At 40.6% G+C, this 21,064-nt stretch overlaps 1 protein-coding gene across 2 annotated transcripts in view; it reads left to right on the plus strand.

The window, feature by feature from the left end:
- Positions 1–14,569, plus strand: part of LOC111567055 (PDZ domain-containing RING finger protein 4-like) — a 123,941-nt gene extending 109,372 nt beyond the window's left edge. For both annotated transcript variants that reach the window (XM_035947117.2, XM_023267916.3), the window contains 5 exons: positions 2,514–2,612; positions 6,199–6,261; positions 8,625–8,726; positions 9,532–9,660; positions 10,573–14,569. In XM_035947117.2, the coding sequence (XP_035803010.2) occupies positions 2,514–2,612; positions 6,199–6,261; positions 8,625–8,726; positions 9,532–9,660; positions 10,573–12,042 (1,863 nt within the window). In that variant the 3' untranslated portion in view covers positions 12,043–14,569. The remainder of the gene's footprint in view (positions 1–2,513; positions 2,613–6,198; positions 6,262–8,624; positions 8,727–9,531; positions 9,661–10,572) is intronic.
- The last annotated feature ends 6,495 nt before the right edge of the window (positions 14,570–21,064 follow it).

Here is a 21,064-nt window from a genome sequence, read left to right on the forward strand (position 1 = left end):
TCCATGCATTTGCGACTGCTTTTTCAATTACAAGTAATCAAAGGCGCGATTATTATGACAGCATCCAATGTGCTTTGATGGTGGGCGGCAATCTTCCCCTTAATCACGCCATCGCAGTCATTAATTTACTGTCAGCCCTCGTCCATGTGCCACGCTGCAATCTCCTGCCTGAGAGGCAGAGAGCTCGCTTGGAAAACAGACAAAAAAAAAGAGAAAAAAAATCAAAAGGCAGAGGAGAGACAGAGATTGGTGAGTGCGTTTGATGGTTCAGGAAACAACCCTCCTTTTACTGAAGCATGTGAACGAGTGGGTGTTTTTTTTTGTGCGTGCACAATATTGTCTTAAAACAAGAAAGCAAAAGAGCATCTGATGAAGAAAAGAGGTCACATCGTTAAACACACAAAACTGATGCTTCATCCAACATGCAGTGATTGCAGCAATCTATTGTCTCTGATCATTTTGACTTTTCAGCTACTATATATATCCACTAATTAGTCAGAAGTAACTTTAGGCTTGTTTCGCAGAGCCTCATAGGGATGATGCTTTACCTGCTCACACCTCTGCACGTCAGCCGCTGCAATTAATTTGCGTGGTTTATTTCACACAGACGTCGCCGAGACATTGCTAGTGATTTCAATATTTCTCACAGATATCCCACAACTTCACACGCCATATTAGCATGCGAGATGTGCGCTGTCTCTGTAGCTCCCATTACCTCCATGACTGCTTCGTTGCATCTAGAGGTGTGCCACTTTAATAATGTCTCTACCGACAATAACGACGATAGCTCATTAGAAACATATTCAATATAGTTAATGACTGATTTTTGCGGCTTACTTTGTTGAGGCAGTCGTCGCCAAAGCTTCCCTCTTTCACATTATTTTCTTACGTATCAGCGGGGATTCAAAGTTGTCATCGCTTCTGAGGCAGTCAATTAAAGATCTGAGCTCCCCATCAGGTGGAGGCTGTTGAAAAAGACAAAACGACAAAGCTCAGATGATTCAGTTCTTTTTAAGCCCTTTTTTTCTCCGTCCAAATGTGTGTGCTCTGTTGGGTATACTCGTATGTGCAAGCAGAGGGTTTGTGCTGGAATTACTTTGGTGTGTACGAGTGTGTGTCGCTCAGCAGCAGCAGCAGGAGGCCCCAGGTCCAAAAACACCTCAATGATCTGTCAATGTGTGTGTGAAAAGCCAAAGCACAGACGTGTAGGAAGAAATGAGTGACAGGGGAGAAGGAGAAAATGGGAATTCGGCCTAAATGTGTGTTTGGGTGTGTATGTGAGGGAGTGGGGGGTCATAAACAGCTTAGGAGGGGTAGCCAGAGGCATTAGGGATTGGGCTTTTTCTTTCCGTCATCTCATCCCAGCGTGGTCAGACATTTTCCCCTCCCTCACCTCCCTCCTAAAGCCCCGCCACATCTGACACATGTAACCAGCCAACCCGCACTTGTCACAGAGGAAATGAATCTCTCTGTTTCCGTGTGAGACCCCTGTGAGCCCCACCAGAGCCCTCGCCGCCACCTCATTTCTCGCTGCCCCCTCCATCCTCCTCTCCACTCAACCACCTCGCTCCTGCTGCTGAGAGACGCCGTGCCTCTGTTCTAATGAAGACCTTGGGAGGAGAGGCCATTTCACACTTGATTCCCTCCAACACCCTTGATATGTTTCAGCATTTGGAGCTGGAGCACAGACTCTTGCTGTTTTGGTGTTTGGTTGCACCTTCTTTGCGGGAAACTGGGTCTTGTGTACATTAAGTAGCTGAAAGCTTAGGGAAAAACACACCAAAACACACAGATGTAAAATGAAGGAGACTTGTAGTTGCGATTAATCAGCATTGCATTTATGGACTTAAATGAAGAATTGATGTAGACACAAGGGTACTACGCAGCGTTTCAAGAGGCTTGTGGGAAATTTGACAACCGCTGATTTGTTAGTCAATAGCTTGTTGATCTCTCCCCACGGGAAGACGAGGAATACTTTAGTGCTGGTGCAAATGTGTATTTCTGATGGCATTGGCGTAATTATAGTTTATTTATAGCCTAATATTCCATAACTTGGCAACAACTTGAAAAGAAAAACACTCGAGGTCCTCCGACATTTATCAAAGCCCCTCCGATCGCACTCTCCAAGCTGAGAATATCTTTCATGATCAAACACTTTGAAACTCAGAAAACCTTGGATGGGAGTTGGAAATAAATGTCTCAAAAACAAGCAGGAGTTTTGTGTTGGAACTTAAATAACCTGGTTGTTTGATCTTCAGTAGAGGGGCTCCTTCGTGTTTGCAAAGCCATTGAAGCCATTCTTATGCATCAGAAATGCTAGATGTGTCGGATATATTTGGATTAGTTTCTGTTTGTTCTTTAAAGGTGCAGTACTATTCTGTGTCAGCAATACGAAAATATAACAAGGTAGCTTTTGCAGCTCTTCTGAAGTTTTCAGTCATATCACTCGATCTCTGTCTCAGCAGATGGAATCTTGATTTTACATTTCCGTGTTTTCTCTTTTATCTACATAGGAGGTGGAACTGTGTCGACTCAGCAGCCAGGAGAAGTTGGGGCTAACTCTGTGCTACAGGACGGATGAAGAGGAGGATGTAGCCATCTATGTTAGTGAGGTGAGATGATTTTCCCTTTAAGATATTGTACTTGAAGGACTGGAGTTGAGAGGATTTATTTTCTTTATACAAGGGTTAGACAGGGTTACACCTTGCATTTTAGTTTGCCGTGAAGAAGCACTGAAATCTCTCTAAAATGTGTGAAACCATACAGTGATCTACATTTATTATGTCGATTGAGTAGTTTTATCCATTATGTAGTGCCCTCAAAAATATAACAATTATAGTTTACAAAATTGAGGCACGAACCCTACTTTCTACCAACAACTGCACAATGCACACTGCATTTAATTAATGCCAAAGTGATCACTGTGATGCTCAAAAGCAGACGCTTGTGATGCAAAATGATGAGTCAGTGTCCAGAATCTCAATTTAATGCACACTATCAAAGAAACTTGAGTAAAATTGAGTGTCCGTGATGTCAGAAGAAGAAAATAAGTGCAAAATGTGGTGATTTCACACAAAACATGAGCCTTCTCTTATCTTATTCCACTCTGCCTTGCTCCTGGAGATACTGGGAAAAACATGCAGCATGCATGGATCTTCCTCCTGCCAGCTATTTTTACGCCAACAACCATAGTTAGGACTGCTAGCTGTTTGAAAAATGAAAATATTAATACTCTTGGGGCAAAAGGTATATGCATATTCTCCAGATATTTCAGTTCTTTGAAGTCTCCCATTTACATATCATACTCTGTTGTTGAAACCGACAGCCATCGTCTTACTAGAGTGTTTTGAGTAAAACATCCAAACAGCTGAGAAATCTCAGTCTCTCAGACTAAATCAACTGTGACATTTAATATTCATCTTCCAATTTGCGATTTATTTCAGTATTCATGTGAGCAAAGCAGGATTCTCTACTGGGTGCAGTAATTTTAAAATTGAACTCTTTTATCAACCATAAATGACATTGTTGAACATTTTGGCAAATATCTAACTGCATGATTACACTGTCAGCTGCCAAAATTAAATGACTGCCAAGAAAGAGAAGACAAAAAAGACAAACAAAAATGCTTTTGGGTGTTGTCCGCATTTGTCACCCAGTCTCAGTGTAGTTGACAACTAGCAATGAGATACATGTTGGGAAAAACACTCTTGCCCTTTATTTTTCTCGCACTTGTTGGAAGCACAGAAAATTCTGTTCTCCATTCTGCTCAATTTTCCCTAATATTTGTTTGAAGTTGACTCGGACCATGCAAGGTGTTCACTTTTAGAGCTGAGCCGAATATAAATCAGCTTGGTCGGTGGCTCCTGGCAGCATCCTTACGTCTTTGCTTTGTAAAAAAAAAAAAAAAAAGAAAGAAAGAAAAGTAGAGCTAAGAGGAGTGTGCTGCATTTAGATGAGGTGACTGAATGTCATTGTATACAGGATGTGTCAGAGGAAACATATCTACATGGAATTAAGAACAATGTTTTGTTTTAAAACGAACTGAATTCACCAACTTCATAGCCCTTGTTGAATAGCCACATAAATCCATTCGCCCTCTTGTTACTGAACTTAATTTCCATTTGTTGCCTCATAGGATAAATCCACCTTTCTAGGTAGAGTCCTTGTTCACAACATAGCTGAACAAAGACCCAAACAAGCAGAAGATGTAGAAATACATCAAATGAAAAGATAACTACACTTTGGCAAATTACTCAAATAATATAACCTTTACAGGAATTAAGATTAAAGATAAGGTGAATCAACTAGAAGAACAAGAACAGCTGCAAGCAAAATAAGATGAAATTGAAAACCAGAATTGTTCGACATGAAAAATGACTAAAGCTTTAGATTGTTGTGCATGTTATACCAGGTGGCAGGTGCACAATAAGTCAAACTGGATTTCCCACTTTGAGTAGAAACATCTGCAACATAATCCAATCGTTCAAGCATGTTTGATAATGGCTTGCATTTGAAGACCGCGGCAAAGTAATCTCAGGGAAATTTTAAAAACCAGTAAGGACCTTAGAAATAAATAAAACCCAATGTGTTACAGAGAGTAGCATACAACTCACAATGATAATTATTATAATTATCACTCATGATAAATCTCAGAGCAGAGTAATAAACAGTGATAAACAAGAGTGGCAGCAGTAAGAGTGTTGTGCTTTTCTCAAGTTTTACTGATGCATGCTTAAGACAGTGTACTGAGAGAAATGGTTTTAGTTGATTATTTAATAGAGATTCAAGGATTTTTGCTGGGAATGATAATTTAGAGATGTGTTTTTATGTAAGAGGGTTACACAAGAGGCCTCTAAACTATAGGAGCTGTAGCACAGTGAAAAATAAAAGGTTAAAAATCTGTGTGATGTGGCTTGTCCAGTTTGCGCTCCAAGCTTTAAACAGTAGTTCATTAAGTGAATTCTTTGAAACTACAGCTATCAGTGCATTGGCTATGGCTCCAGAAGACAACTGTATGGTGAAACAGGTGAAAAAGGTCTTGGCAATAAGTGGATATCACGATCAGTAGCGTGCAGTGGGAGCCTGGTATGGGTTTCATCGGAGTACACACAGTGGTTAAATATTCAGAGGAACAAGGGCAGAAAGTTGCATCAACTAGTCCATCCATTTCCTAAACTTGTTTATTTGGGGTCTGTGCCAGTGTGTATAAGGCCATAAGGCAGGGACTATCCTGCACAGGTCATCAGTCTATTGCAGGGCCAGAAGACTCACTGAGTCTCACTAGTGGGCAATTTAGAGTTTTCAGTCCACCTACCACCTCTTTGTTTATTTTTTTACTGCAGATCCATTTCTCCTATTTTCTTCTCACAGTTCAAACACAGCGGAAAAAGCAAACTGCAGACAGACTAGGACTAAAGCTAAGAGGAAAACCCAATACCTTCTTTCTCTATGGCAAAACTGATACCACAGCCATTTCACCTCCTACAATATCCATCAACAGTTAATATATCCCTATATGTTCCTGTATTTCCATTTTCAGTTGTAGATTATTCACTGTTGGAAGCCCTCCCTTCAACTGCAGAGAGATTACCTTCAGTTTTCTCGGTTCCTTCCAGTCCTTCACCCATTCCTGTCTAGGGACCTTCCTCCCAGTTTAATGAGTAGTCCTCTGTGTAGGAGTGGACTATCATGAAGATGGAGCACCACAGCACCTCGCCGTCTTCAGAGATCTCGCCCGATAGGAGAAAGTGAAACGAACAGCCCCAGGTGCCGACTGATTGGTCGATGAAAGAGTGTCCTGCCCTCTTGTTGACTAGCATTAGTTACAGGAGGAGCAGGTGCATCATGTACTGGGTTGAGTACACTGGAGATGCTTCATGCAATGACTTGTGCTATATCAACTTGCCAGAAAATAATAACAAAGGCAGGTACAACTGACAGCTTGAATGATTAAGACTTTCGCCCAGCTTCCAGAATAGAGGCTAAAATGTCTTTAAAAACTGGCCTGGCAGCTCTGAGAAAGGGAAATGACACTGAAGGTCTTCCCTTGGCAGCACACATTGTTAATAACAGTCTAGACATGTCTAGTGCAGTGATGTCTTCTAAATGACTCAAGATATTTTCAGGCACTTCTTAATTCTCTGCAGTGAGGATTGAAAGTGTTTTAGAGACATTATTTTGTTCCTTCTACCTTCACAGATCAGTCCAAACAGCATCGCTGCCCGTGATGGACGGATCCGAGAGGGGGATCGCATTTTACAGGTGCAGTAAGACACACTCACTGGCCACCTCTACACCACCTCTCATTAGGTTCCACATAAAAACCTGCTTTTATTTTGTCACACTCAACCGCTGTCTCCCAGCACGAAAGCCCATTCATTTTTAATGGCCACACATTAAAGGGGGAAGTCGCCCCCGCTGTGGCTGTTAAAGGGGAAGAAATGTCCCCCTGGCTGCTTTAGTTACCGACTCAGCACCAACAGGGGGTTTTAGGAGTTCTGGTTCAGGTTGTAGCTGTGCAGCAGCTCAGGGATAGCTCAGAGGCTATGACTGTGATCAGCCACTAGCTTCATCTGCGGGCCTGAGATCTGGAGGAATTGTGTTACTGACAAGGAGCAGAATTTGTCAGGGCTCAGAGCTGGTAGAGTTGCTTCTGAGGTTTAGGTGGGTGGTTACTGTTTTTGTGCAAGGAAATGTAATGGTATAGCTGCATTAAAGGTGGAGCCTGATTCTAGAGAAACCGATCTGAGCACTTCTTTGTCTCACATCTACATAGCTAAGGATGACTACTAGTGGTTTTGCCAATATGTTTTTTTTTCCAGGGCTGATACAAATTCCAATTCTTAGCAATCAAAGAGTTGAAAATGATATTTGGACCCTATATTTTTGCAGTATAAATGAAAATCTTAGTGTCTAAATGTAAAACAAAACATTCTACCACAAACCTTCACTTAAATGTCTGTGTTAATTAATGTTTTACACATGTTTAACTAAAAGAGAAGTTTTAAACATTTATTTCTTTGCGCTTATAGGCTATTCCTCATGATGTGTCAGCAATCAGATGCAGCCTAAGAACACTGACTACAGACAGAAAGAGATGGCTGCATCACAACCAAAGCAGCACATTCATGAATAAATTGATCTTATTGTGAAGTGGTTAAAAGAAAAAAAATACACCGATAATTGGGAAAATGCTGAATATTGGATCCGATAATCAGCCGGAGCAACTGTGTAGGTATACCACATTAGAGCACACAGAATAAACAGCTAGCAGACCAGGAGGAGACACTCTAATTGGACATAAACTGTATGGAATTAGATTTGCAGGCTTTACTTTTCACCTCTTGGGGAAAATTAAACTAGCTGAAAAAAAAACATCTGATAGTGTTACCTTATGGAATTGTTATGGCAATTACCTTTTTACACTGCCAATTGATACAACATTAGCCATGAAGCCTTATCTATAGAAAACGTTGTTCCATCTTTGGTTTTCAATTGTCTGTCTTAGATGTCTGATGGAGCAGATATGTCTGTTCTTTTGTTATTTATGTGCATAACAAGAAGTGACTGAGTGTTGAACTCTTGAGCGCTTCCAAAACGTGGGTGACGTGCAGCTCAGTCCCGTACCTGAACGCCTCCTACGTAGACGCAAATGCAGCAGTCGATTCTGAGGCACCTTTAGGTCTTCTGGTCAACACAAGGTGTTGACAACCAGCTCCTGGAGGAAACTGTCTAACTCATTAAGCATTCACTGTTTTTAACACCTCCTCTTTGTCACGACGACGACTTCTTTCAGATTATATAGGAGCCTGTGATACATTGGTAATATGAAACATGCCTGTATTCATTAGCATAGCTTTAAGGTAAAAAGTAATGTACAGGGAGATGTCATTTTTGATTTCACTAATAGACAATTGGTAAATAGGAGTTGCTGTGTGCATGGTAAATGAAGTGAAGGTCTATTAGCTGAGAAACACAGCAGTATTCAGTATAGATTTTCTAAAAATGTACATTCACTAAGTGTATATACTGGATTACTTTGAGAGGAAAATGGGAAAAATGTCAAGGGAGAAGCAAATAGTCTGTCTGGCAGGTATTAGATGTAGGGAGTGGATGCATAAGCAGCATTGGTCTAATTGTCCATTGGTCTCTACCATGTGTTGTCTAGTGATTTGAGCCAGGAGAGTGTGTATGTGTGTGTTTGTGAGGCAGACCAGTACTCTGGCACTATTATCCACCAGTGACAGGGCCATTACTCTGCCTGCAAAAAGATGGACGCCACCTGTCAGTGGCCAGTTAATTGTACGACTAGATGTATGTACGCTGCCGGATACTTGGTGAACACAACAGCTCCGTCGGCCCTCGGCCACTGTCTCATTCATAATCACTGCTGGGTCCCGATTCATATTAGAGAGCAGAATAGAGTGTTTACAATTTCCTCAGGAACAAAAAGGAATTATTATGCAGTGCCATTTTTTTTGTGGCACTTTGATTTTTCTTAAGGACTTTTGAATTGGAAAGGATAAAACTTGGCCAGAGTGTGTGTTTGTGTCTCCGCCTGTGTTGAAGTGTTTGCTTGCTTGTGTTTGACTTGTGAATGTTGTGATCGTGTTTGTCACTTTCAGATTAATGGCCAAGATGTACAAGACAGAGAAGAAGCAATGGCTGCACTCTCCAGCGATGAGCGAAGGACCATCGTACTCCTGGTTGCCAGACCTGAGCTGCAGGTTAGAAAAAACACATATGTACCCAACGTCTACTGACTGAAGTACCTTCTCTGGGCCTTACAATTAACAAAATACAGTCCTGATGCCATTTACAGTATATTTGCTCAGAGTAAACCTCGGCAGTCTGGGGTAGCCAACCAACCCCCACCTCTCACCACACACAACCACTCCTAGTAGAAGCCACCACTGAGACACCTCATCATGTTTTATTTTTATGTAGCGCCACTGTAATTGACTTCCAACGGTAAGCCATAAAAGCTAATGGCATGCTAATGTGGAGTGAGTTCAGGCCCAAGGCCGATGGCAAATAAGCGGAAGGACTCTGCCGCAGTGCAGATGAGCAGGAAGCAATAGTAGACTCTTTATAATTAAATGCATCTCTCGGTAGTAAATCTGAAGTCATCAGATATGGATGCCATTTGGTTCACATCAAGTACACAAACAGATGATGGATGATGTGGCGCTAATGGGTCAAAGGTGCTACTTTTTATGTCCATCAGAGTGTATTGGCCTGATTTTAAGATTGGAAGGCATGTTTAAAAGATGAGGGGTGTTTTGTTGGTAGAGAAGCGGGGAGCTGCATATCAGTGAAACACCACATCATGTTGATGCTTGCAGTTTCTTATTTCAAAACCATGCTGGGGTGTTTTTTCAGAAAATCCCATTTGGCCATCCATTTGGAACACCGAGCTATTTGTTTTGAGACACAGTGTCGCCACAAGCTTCAGGCCTTGACAAATAACAGTTGCCCCTTTCCCTTTGCCTCTCTCTCCCCCTTCTCCGTTCCTTCCTCATTCACCCTCAGCTGGAAGAGGCCTGGCTGGATGATGAGCATAGTGAGTTCTTGGAGCAGCTGAAGATGGAAATGTTGGAGGAGCAGCAGAGAGAGGAGATGGAATTAGCTGCCTTACAGGAGGAACAGGAGAACGAACAGGTCAGACGGCAGCAAAACATGTTCAGTGTTAGCAAACCATTCTTGTTTCCCGTTAAGGAACTTTGTAATTCTTTATTTCTCTGTTCAGTAGAATAAAGACCCTAAGGACTACATCTACCTGGCAGATAGACCATAGTGCCAAAAATGTTATTAGCATCAAACCATCACAATGACCAATGACTGCTTTTCCTGGGTCATTATTCATAGCCGATATTAACCTTGTCTTTGAAATAACAAGAGATCTATCTGGTGGCACGGATGGAATCAAACTCTTCATTGACTTTCTTGGCAAAATTGAGTAAAAACAAGCTTTGCCCTTTGAAACGTGAATACAAAATATTGATAATGAATATTTATGGAAGGGGACCATTGAACCATTTAAATTCCAAACATTGGTAATCATAATTTAAAATTCTGTTTTGTTGGGATGATAGCACACTACAAAAATCCATATAAATGGGACTTCAAAGACATGGCAGAGAGGAGACAATCCCTGAAGTAACAGAGCTGTATAACAGAGGTATGCACAACAGCATATGTATTCCTTCAGGAGAATACAGAAAAGGGTTGCACTTCTTGAACTCTTGAGAAGTTCTTGTGACTTTGTTGCTTTATTTTCCTCATTTTATAGGGGAAGTAAATCAAAGATGACTCTAGAGCACGTAGAGTATGTTTCTAAGCATAGTGCCACATATAATATACAATACTGTATGTTCAATTACCATGCTCTAAAATTGAAAAACATACTTCTGCATGTTAATTATCACATCACACTCATGTATGGCACTTACAAGGTTCCAGTAAGTGCCATACATGAATATGTTCATAAAAATAGTCCTTATGAGAATTGTTAAAGGAAATTGCCATGAATGTATAAAATATTTGTTGTTTTGGTCACTTTATTCATTTCAGAGAGACGATGACAAGCCCACCTGCTCCACACTTTCTCATCATAAGGAGAGTGTACTGAGTATAAAAGACAGAATGGAGAGTTCAGAGCATAATGTCTTGGCACACATCCAGAGACGTCTGTCTCAGTGCCTGAGAGACAATCGGGACACACATTGTACCAGCAGCTCCTCAAGGCTGGAGGACAGAGAGGATGAGGATGATGATGAGACAGAGGGCGATCGTTTCCAGCAACTTTTGGAGCTTAAGTGTCAGATACGCAACAGTGGTGAGTATGACCTGTTCTACAGCCGCCGCAGCACCATTGAGTGCAGCGTGGGGGAGCAGGGCGGCGTACAGCATGAGCTACGGATGCTCAATGAGGAGCTGCGCAGCATCGAGCTTGAATGTCAAAACATTATGCAGGCCCATAAGCTTCGTAAGGGTCAGCAGTCTCCCTCAACGGGCCGTTCTGTGCCCTCCACCAAAAATCAAAACTTCCACCATGGAGAGCCTACAAGGGGGAAGCTGACCGACATAAACGAGAGGCTGGAGAAATCGGACAAGGACAGCTCCAGTGCCTATAACACGGCAGAGAGTTCACGGAGCACCCCTCTGGCAATGGACCGCTCCCCGGAGCACTCTCTCCAGAGGATGGTTAGTCTCACCAACCAGAGGAACCTCTGCAGTGGTCTTGCTACTGGCCCTTCTCTAAGCCCCAGTCCCATCCCAGCATGCCGTGCTCCAGTCCTTGGTAAGAGCAGCAGCCCTGACCACAGCAATCCATCTGAGTCAGACCAGACAGCTCAGGCTGAGGAGGAGAGCAGAGGGAAGCTGAAGCAATGTGCTTCCCGGATTCCTTACTTCTCTCCTTCCCACAGCTCCCAGCAGAGGCATGCCAACATCCCAGCTCATGCCCGCCACTACCAGAGCTATATGCAGCTCATCCAGCAGCGCTCAGCTGTTGAGTACGCTCAGAGCCAGCTCAGCCTGCTTAGTGTCTGCAAGGAGCCTCAGAGGCCCATTAATGAGCCCAAGATGGAGTGGAAGGTCAAGATCCGTAGCGATGGCACCCGCTACATCACCAAAAGGCCTGTGAGAGACAAAATCCTGAGGGAGCGAGCCCTAAAGATTAAAGAAGAGCGTAGTGGAGGAATGACCACGGATGATGATGCAATGAGTGAAATGAAGATGGGGAGGTACTGGAGTAAAGAGGAAAGAAAGCAGCACTTGGTCCGGGCCAAAGAACAGAGGAAAAGACGAGAATTCATGCAGCGTAGTCGGTTGGAAAGTTTGAAGGAGAATCCTCAGAGCAGCAGCGAGGGCCGCAAGGAAATCAGCATTATAGAGCTCAGCCACAAGAAGATGATGAAGAAACGCAACAAGAAGATCTTGGATAACTGGATGACAATCCAGGAGCTGATGACTCATGGTACTAAGGCCCCTGAGGGAGCCAAAGTGCACAACGCCTTCCTTTCAGTTACTACTGTATAAAAAAAAAACAACAAAACACACATTCTACCCCATGTGGTATAACATACTTGCCTCGTTAAATGTGGCATTTTTATGAGGACAATAGGAATATTTTTCACACTTTGTAACCCAAAAAGCATTTTGTAAAGGATTTATCAGTGGCGTCATTGCATTTTCTTGATGTTTTTCCAAAATTGTTTTTCACATCACTCTGTGGGGAAAACATTTTTCTATGAAACTATGACAATACAATTATTTTACTACTTCACTCTAGACATGATTATCTTTTCAATTCTATTTTCATATTTATGTTGTAACCATATAACTCAAGACAGTTGTATGAGAATCTTGAAGTTTTTTTCTTTTGTGTATTATGTACACTTACCAATGACAGATCAGTGGGTCACATGCCTTTCACCTACTTTTTTACAGCTCCTTTAATTAACAGATCTACCTGACCTTCAAAGCTGAAAACAGTACATTTCTTGTTGTTGAGAGTCAGTTGAATTTATGTTTCATACTATTGGTGCTTGGACATGGCCTAAAATTCCAATGTATAATCTAAGGCTCAAGCCACTCTGCTTACTCCACCTGTGCATGACTGGCGAGGAACCTCTTTCTTTTAGGTTACAGCAGCCACACAACCTGAGTGAGACACGTCTAATGTGTAGGTCTGCAACACATTGTCTAGAGTTTCGGCATGGAGCCTATTTTTTGCGCATGAGATCCACGGTTCATTCTCAGCAAAAATAGGCAGTAGAAAGATCTTTTGATGGCCATATTGACATTATACCAGCAACATTTCACCACCGTTTCAGTGTCTATATCTGTAGAATATGTCAGAAATGACAAAAAAAAAAGCTTTTTGGCTTTAATCAACTCATCTATTTTTAACTCCATTTCAAAAGGATGGAAGGTTTAGTAATAAAAGAATAATGAAAGACAGAATTCTTTAACCTAGTAATTCTACTGCATTTATTGAAGTCACATTCATGTCGAAACACAACAGTAGCAGCGCTGCAGTAGCATCACTGAGTGTGGACACACATGCAAAGCTGCAGCAGTTCAACAAGTTAGCCATCAACTACAGGTAGAAGTAAACAGTGTGGCCCAAGCCTAACAGTTACCCATAGAGATCCCATACGGTTATTACAGCTTAAATGTTCTTTTCCAAGGTAACGTAAGGGACAACTTCAGCTTTAAAAGGGACACATGTCATACATTCCAGTTATGGTACTGTATAATTTGTTTCATATAAGGAAGTATAACTATGGCAAAGTGTAATGAAATTTAAATAAACTGTCACTTGGAATGCAGTTTCATGGGTCAAATGTTTTATGTCAACAAACTTGATAACTGCAATCATGAAATGTCGATGTGTTTCAGCAGCTAATTTTTACTCAGTTGTTACTGTTACATGCAAAAATATACATTTAACAAAAATAAATTGTATGTGTCCCACTTAAAGCAAGGAAGACACTGAACAAGTCCATTCCTCTCCACTGTGTTGAAAAGAATAAAATCCCCAAAAATGTTTCAACTAAAAATGTCATATTTGTCACAGGAGGGAAGTTCAAGAGATTACAGACTGCTGAACATTGTAACTTGTCAATGAGTAGAGATTTCTGGTCAACAATTTTGTTAACATCAGTTTTATCAGCAATTTCGTAAAAGTGTCTTTAAAAAGTTGCATACCTCATTTTACAACAAAACTCTTCGTGTGTTCTTTCTGCAATTTGTGAACTTGAGGACTTAAACAACAAAGCTACAAACAAGGAGACAGCATATGTCAAAACCATTGTGGACACGGAGAATCCTACATGTCATTTTATCAAAATATTTTTGGAAATTCTTGGAGTACAGGACATCTGTAAAGATGCAACTCATTGCCAGTGCTGCTGCTTTGCTTGTCTTGTTTGCAGCTTTGGGTAAAATTATTTTGTATCGAATTTTATTTTGACTTAATGTTGAGTTTTTTCTACATATTCAACAACAGATGGACCTGCCCATAGCTTTGCATACCAGTATTTTCTACATCGTTTTTACTCTCCACATACACCTTTACTCAGCATAGCCTTAACAGCAGAACCTGCATCATTAACGCAAACTGTCTGTACATCTCTGTGCAACAGAGGCATTTTATTCAGCCTTATTCATACATTGTTTAAGTTATTCGTAACTCGAAACATTCATAGATATTGTATAGTCATTGCTGAATTATGTTTGCTGTCACATTAAACTGGTGTTGGGATGATTGCCACTGAGCAGGACTCAGAACACAGCATTTTAGAACTGGTGATATGAGTGGGCGCTATTTATCAGAAGTCTTTATAGTTCAGTTACATGTACAGTATACTCATTCCAAATGCCTCATTTTTATCTCAAGTATTGTAAATTTGAAACTTTAAACCAAGTCCTGTATGTTTTGAGTCAATGTCTGATGCTCTAATTTTGAGTAATGCATAGGTGGCGCATTTGTTGCCAGGTAAAATATGTGATAATGGTGATCTTTGCAAAAGAAATGATAATAAATTATTGTTTTTTGGTATCACAGTGGACCATGTTTTTTTTTCCCAGACAGCTGTGAAGGAGCAAAATCCTACTGTCACTTTTTAGTTACTCTTTGAACTGTACTAAAAATACTGATGATACTGAACTCAGAAAGGTTCAATCACACATTTATAATGGAATAAAGTCTTTCTTTTATTCATTTTTACAAATCCACTTAAAATGTTACTTTTCTGTGAAGTGGTTGGTGTGAACTGTGTGAAAGTGAGCAACAGCAACAATCTGTGCCGTTCTTTTAGTCATCTGTGACAACGCTCTGTGACAGTGGATAAAGAAGAGAGGTGGAGGCTGTTAGGAAATGGTGTCATCTAAGAAAAGTAAACATGAGTGCAAAGAGCAGCAACAAAAACTACAGCAAGTCACCCCGGGGTAAAGACTAGTCTTGTGAAGTGAAACAGAATTACTTGTTCGGTGAACACACGTTCACCTCAGATATCTCCTGAAGAGTGGCTCACTGTGAATATGTTAAGTTATTAAACAGAAGGAGGATTCAATTAAAATCTCCTTCCACTTGGATGGCTTTGTGTTCATTAAAATGTACCAACCACTTAATCATCACTATGGCCCTGTCATATGCAGGGGAGAGCTACTGGGATACCCTGGTCTCTGTATTATCTTAAGTTGTCAGTGTGCTATAGCTGAAATTGAAGTGTCACGGATATCGTATTGCCTGAAGAATGTTCTGTATTCCTTGTTTCCTTTTAACTGAAAACTTGTTCTCTTTTCAGGAACTAGTGAAATATAGAAGCAACAAAGGTATTGTACAGTTTTTTTAGCTTTTTTTTTTTTTTTTTTTTTGCCAGGCACACAATTTTCAGATTTCCCAACACTTAATATGTGCAAACTCGCCCGTGAAGAACTCTATCCAGTTCATTACAAGACAAAAATGCCATTGTTCAAACTGTGTATCACTAGGAAAGCACTTCCTAATGATGTACTCAAATTTACACACAACTGTGCTTTATACTTCCATCCTGTGACTTTGTGCTCCATGTCCAGTACTTTTCATTTTCCTTATAGTCTGTGGCATTTAAAAGCATCACCACTTACACACCAACCAAACACTACCATCTAAGTTGGTATTGAAGAGGAGACTCCTGCCATTCCACTAGTCCATTTGCTCTCCCCTCATTTGTTAATTCTCTCAGTCTGTATAGACGGAGACCATTAAAATGCCAATGAGAAGCCACAGAAGAAGCTGTGTAGTTTGTACCAACCAACGCCAGAACTAGGCCGAGTGCTTGCCAGCTAATTAAGTTCATGTGTGAGCCCCTGAAAGATCCAGTCAGGTGTAATTAAAATGGAGCCGGTGACAGCCATGGCATTTGTCAGAGCTACCCAGCAGTTCAAATACCCGTACTGATAGAAATGTCAAGCAGATAGCAGTAGCTCATCTCCTCTTCAGCACTCTACTCACACACACACACACACACACATATACACACAAAGCCATTGCCTCCTTTATGAATGTTTGCTGATAACCTTTAGGATTCCCTGAACAGCAAAAACTACAAATTCTCTCTCATTATTCATCCAGGGAGGCCCGTATTTATTGACGTATAGATCCACTTGACACATGATGGTGCAATGTACTTTATAGTGTCCCCTCTACCTACTAATCTCAGAGGCAAGCAAAAAACTGGCAATTGCCTCGGTTCATGCGTCTCTCGATGTCACTTTAGAAATTGATGGCAGCTTTGATCTTTGGTGTCATAAATGTTATGTTGTAGTAATTGGCCCCATCATGCCAGGTGTAGCAACGAGTATACAGGTGCTCTGGACAGACGGCTAGTGCTAAACCAGCTGTTGTGAATTTATATGACTTAATCAGGCAGAAGACAATAGTGGGTCTGATGATGGAGGACTGTGGTTCATGAGATCACTTAAAGCTAGGATGCAAACTGGAAATGGGGAAACAAGAGAAGACGCAAGACTTTGAAAATAAAACCCTCCTCCTGCAGCTCTCTCAGAGATTCAAGCTCCACTCTTCTGAGAGAAAGTCCACTGCTTAACCTACTGCACTGCCACGTCACACCCTCACTATGAACTCTGTTGCTCTTTAAAATCCTTTACCTGATCTTGGTGAAAAGACAGATAATTGGCTAAAGTCTCTTGTCATGGGCTATATTTTCTAAAGCCTGAAAAAGGGGCCAAGAGGAGGTGCAAAAGTCTATTTTTTTCTCAGAACACTTTAATTATAATGACAAGTTAGAACAGAATTTTTGCCCTATAATGCCAAACATACTGTCTTCCTCAGCTTTAAAATATCCTCTAAAATTCTTAAAACGGAAAATGTGTATTAAAATTTAAAAAATTCTCATAACAACAAAATTGTAAAAAAGGGGTACAGCCATGCTAGCTGCTCTATGAGGTGGTACTAAGACACAACAATGCTTTGAGCTAAATGCTAACATCAGCATGCTAACATGATGACAGAGCCCAAGTACTGCTGTATCGGCAGACAACTGGCATCATGTTTACCATGATCACCCTTTAGTTTAGTAGGATGTTAACATTTGCTAAGACTGATAGGAATGTCAGTTTTGCATATATTTTTCTAAAAACCAAAATATTCAACAAAATGAAAAATTTCAAACAGGATCAGTTTGAGTCATATTCAAAGAAGAAATCACACTTTGTACTTTTCTTCACTTCAGACCAGTGAGCTTCACACACAGTCACAGTTTATAGGCTGTAAGTAAAATAACTTTTTTACACAGCAGCTGTCCTCACATTATGTCAGGACATTTTTATTTTACTGTTGGTAAAGTAGTAGTTGACTGGAATTTTCAGTATTCAGCCAAATCACAAAGAAAAGAGGCTATTAGTTATTTGAACAGTTTGATAGGCTGGGTTGTAGTTTACATTTAGGTTTTTTTTTTGTTTATTGGTACATTATTATGCATTATAGCTTATAGATTAAGGCTTAGGCTTCATCACTGCAGTGTCTGTATAAAACCGTGGGGAACAGTAATTAAAAAATTACCAACATCTGAGTGACACGATGACATCACTTTCATAGACTGATGAACCCTGCAAAGCTAAAGTTGAAATTGCCGTTAGATTAGCATTTGAAGAGTTAAGATGTGAAAGTTCACCTTTTGGATAAGGGGAGTATTCATGTCCTGTTGTCTCATGTAACAAGTTAAATACCAATATATTTCAGATAGGACACTGGATGATTCACCTCTTACATGCAGAGCCTGGTTATACACCTTCTTTGTTCAGCTATCCTTTTCGAAACTTTGTTTTTTTTTCCACTCTCATTGTTGCTTCTTTAGCAGGTTCACACTAATATGTGATATTCAAATTCAAAATATTTCAGTCTAGAAAAAGTGGGGCGCCAACCAATTAACTAACAGACCAGCACTGTCACTCATCCAGTTGCAAGCACTGGTAAGAAAGGACAATGCTAAAAAGCCAGACTGCTGTCGTTTTTTTGTTGAGCGAGACCTTTTTAAAACGTTAAACACAGCAAAACAGTCAGTGGTGTTACTTTTTTCAGATATTCCTTCTGTAGTCTGTACATGCACAATGAACTTCAGTGATTGATCCTGAGTTGCAGAAAAGTGGAAAGCTGTGTTGCATGTTTATCACTTTAGACTACAGTAAATTGCCCCATACTGCTGCACTTGAAAATGCCTAGATTTAATAAGGCCTAGAGTTGCTGGTGGTGCAGAAAACTTCACTGTTTGAAACTGGTCCATTTCCAGTATCACAACACCATGCAGAAAACCTGGTGTATAGCCAAGTGTTTACAGCCAACTGTGAATAGAATACAAAAGTTACACAAGTTAATAGTTTTAAGGATTAGTTGAAAAGTCTAATCTTCTGTTGTCTCACTCTTTTCCTCATCACTGCTCTGTGTATTCAAAGTCTCTGCTGGATATGGTTGTGTGTCATTATTGGCAGAGATCTTTTATTGCTTCTGAGAACCATTTGGACTTTTTTTTTCCCTCTTACACCCCCGGTTTTATGTGTCATTTGTTGTTTCATTTTCACCCCAGCCAAAAGCATTTGGGGACCTATTAAACAAAAAACTGTGAATATTTCAGAGCATAATTAGAGCTCTAATTACAATTCATTATTCATAAAATGGGTGAACCAAACTGCAATACATACTGCAGAGGTCTCAAACATTTACTATTTGGATTGCAATTAGAACATGTATAATACTCCCTAAAACATATTGTAGTACTGTTAGCCCTAGACAGAGATGTGCTGGTATATTATTCATAGACACATATTGCAGATTTTAAGGGCTGGATAATGCCCGCTGGTGGAAACATAATCTCTCTGCAACACTCAGCTTACACTATTACTGAAATTATGCTGCTGGTTTTCTCCAGCGTTTTTAAACAGCCAAATGTTTCAAGAATTCAAACCACTTCTTATTTTACTAACTAATCTATGTAGTATTCAGTCATGCAAGCCTTTAACTTGGGATCAAAGACTGTCACTACTCACTGACTCAGCCTTACATACAAAATACCGACCACAGTTCTTAGCTACTCGTATTTAATCAAAACTCAAACCAAGATGCTCCAAGACAGCTGTAAGAAGCCCTGCATGAATTGTACCTCCCCAGGTTGAATGTGTAGAAGAGCTTTCTCCAACCTCCAAGGTGGAAAAGATTGACATGTGTGGTCAACTGTGCGAACTCTACGCTGTATACAAATGTAATACTTTTGTAACCTTTTTACATTCATTGTCTCTATGAATCCCATTAACATTCGTGTAAAGTTTCGCTTTTCCTTATTCATGAGCTGTGGGTCAGGCTCCGTATCCAATAGAAATTACTATTATAATTCTGAGTCTGTGATTGCCTCGCTGAGCTTAAGAATTAATAAATAATGTCTGGCAGTCAGTGCATAGGGTGTGTTTCCCATTTATTACACAATGTAAACACTGGTCCCATCCCCCTTTCACGTTATCTCAGTGTCAGCATCACTGCAAAGGAGAGGGCCATTTTATCAGCCATGGTGAGCTCATGAGTTATCATTTCATATTCATGTGTATTACACTATGTAGTCCTGTCATGAGCGAATTTCATAACTGGACTTGTCTTCACATTGATTTAATTGGCTCCTAGTGTGCTTTCTAATGAAATTGTACCATGTCGAGGGGAAAGTTAACTCTTATTTCTGCATTTCAGCCACGGTATGGGATGATGCAGCACAGCATCAAGCAGCAGGGGACTCTGCTTATGCAGTTGCATTCTGGGTAGCAGGACACCTTCACTGTGAGTAATGAGAATGTTGCCAGGAGGCCTTGCTGGTCAGAGCTGAGCGCTGTAGTGCTTGCAGGGTTTGCCACAGGCAGGTGAAGCTGGGAATGATCCACAGTGCATCTGCAGAGAACATGACAGTGAGTAATGACCTAACGTTAATGTAGACGGTGCTTCTTTTGGCTCATAGGCACACTGCATATGCGTCGCCTTACTTAAAGTTGTATTGACTAACTTTGTACATTTACAGCTCCCCAAGTGGAATGAGAGGACACTCACTATAAGATTTAAACCCTAATATCCTCCAGTGCCATTACATGACATTAGTAAACTGCACAAAGCAGCCACATTTTCACCAACCCATCTGGTGTTGATCATTTTTTAATCAAAGAGCAAAGCTAATTTCACTGTCACATTCTCAGAGAATGGTATGAGCTTCTCTCCTGTTGCACCACTTCGTAATTACGGATAAATGACATCATTTTTTACTGAGGAAAGAAATCATACCCAGCGCGGCTTGATTTGGTCTTGTGATTAAGAATACATTTTATCTGCAGGAAATGCCATAATTGTCCAACATTACCTGTTACCTTTACAAGTCTGCAAATGATGGTCTTTTTCTAATGTGGAAATACTAATGGCCCCATCTTATCTAGTGCTTTGTTTGGAGACGGCCTGGGAAAATAACGCACATCAAAGCCCAACAGTGCCTTTTCCCAATTAACCACTTAAATCAGCTCTGCAACTCAAAACATCCTCTCTATTTTAGCCATTAATGCATGCACCTTTCTCCTCCGCATGATTTGCATTTACTATTTTATCATTTTAAATCCTTTGAAGTATCACTGGTGGCTACAGAAGAAACGGTTGATTTCATCTCCTAAAGATGATGATCTGCATTGTCTTTGAAGTCAGCTGAACAAGGTGTGCTGCTGACCAAAGGAGGATGTTGAACAACCGAAGGATAAAGTGAATGCAGACAGAGGGCTGATGCACTTGACTGCACAGCAGAGTCTTTCTCATAGTGACTGACCTTGAGGCTGGACTACACCATTATACTTTATTACAGTAAGTTATAGAAGTCTGTGCAGGATTTATGATTCATGGCTACTGATTTCATAGTGTTTTGCAGACCATTTGACAATGCTGAGTTCTATAATGAAAAAAGACTACAACGAAGAAGCAGCTATAGCCACAGACCATAACTGCTTTCGTTTCAAATGGCCTTTGGTGTCAAAAAGTAAAGTT

Source organism: Amphiprion ocellaris, chromosome 3 (genome assembly GCF_022539595.1).
Source record: "Amphiprion ocellaris isolate individual 3 ecotype Okinawa chromosome 3, ASM2253959v1, whole genome shotgun sequence".
In the NCBI taxonomy this organism is placed as follows: domain Eukaryota; kingdom Metazoa; phylum Chordata; class Actinopteri; family Pomacentridae; genus Amphiprion; species Amphiprion ocellaris.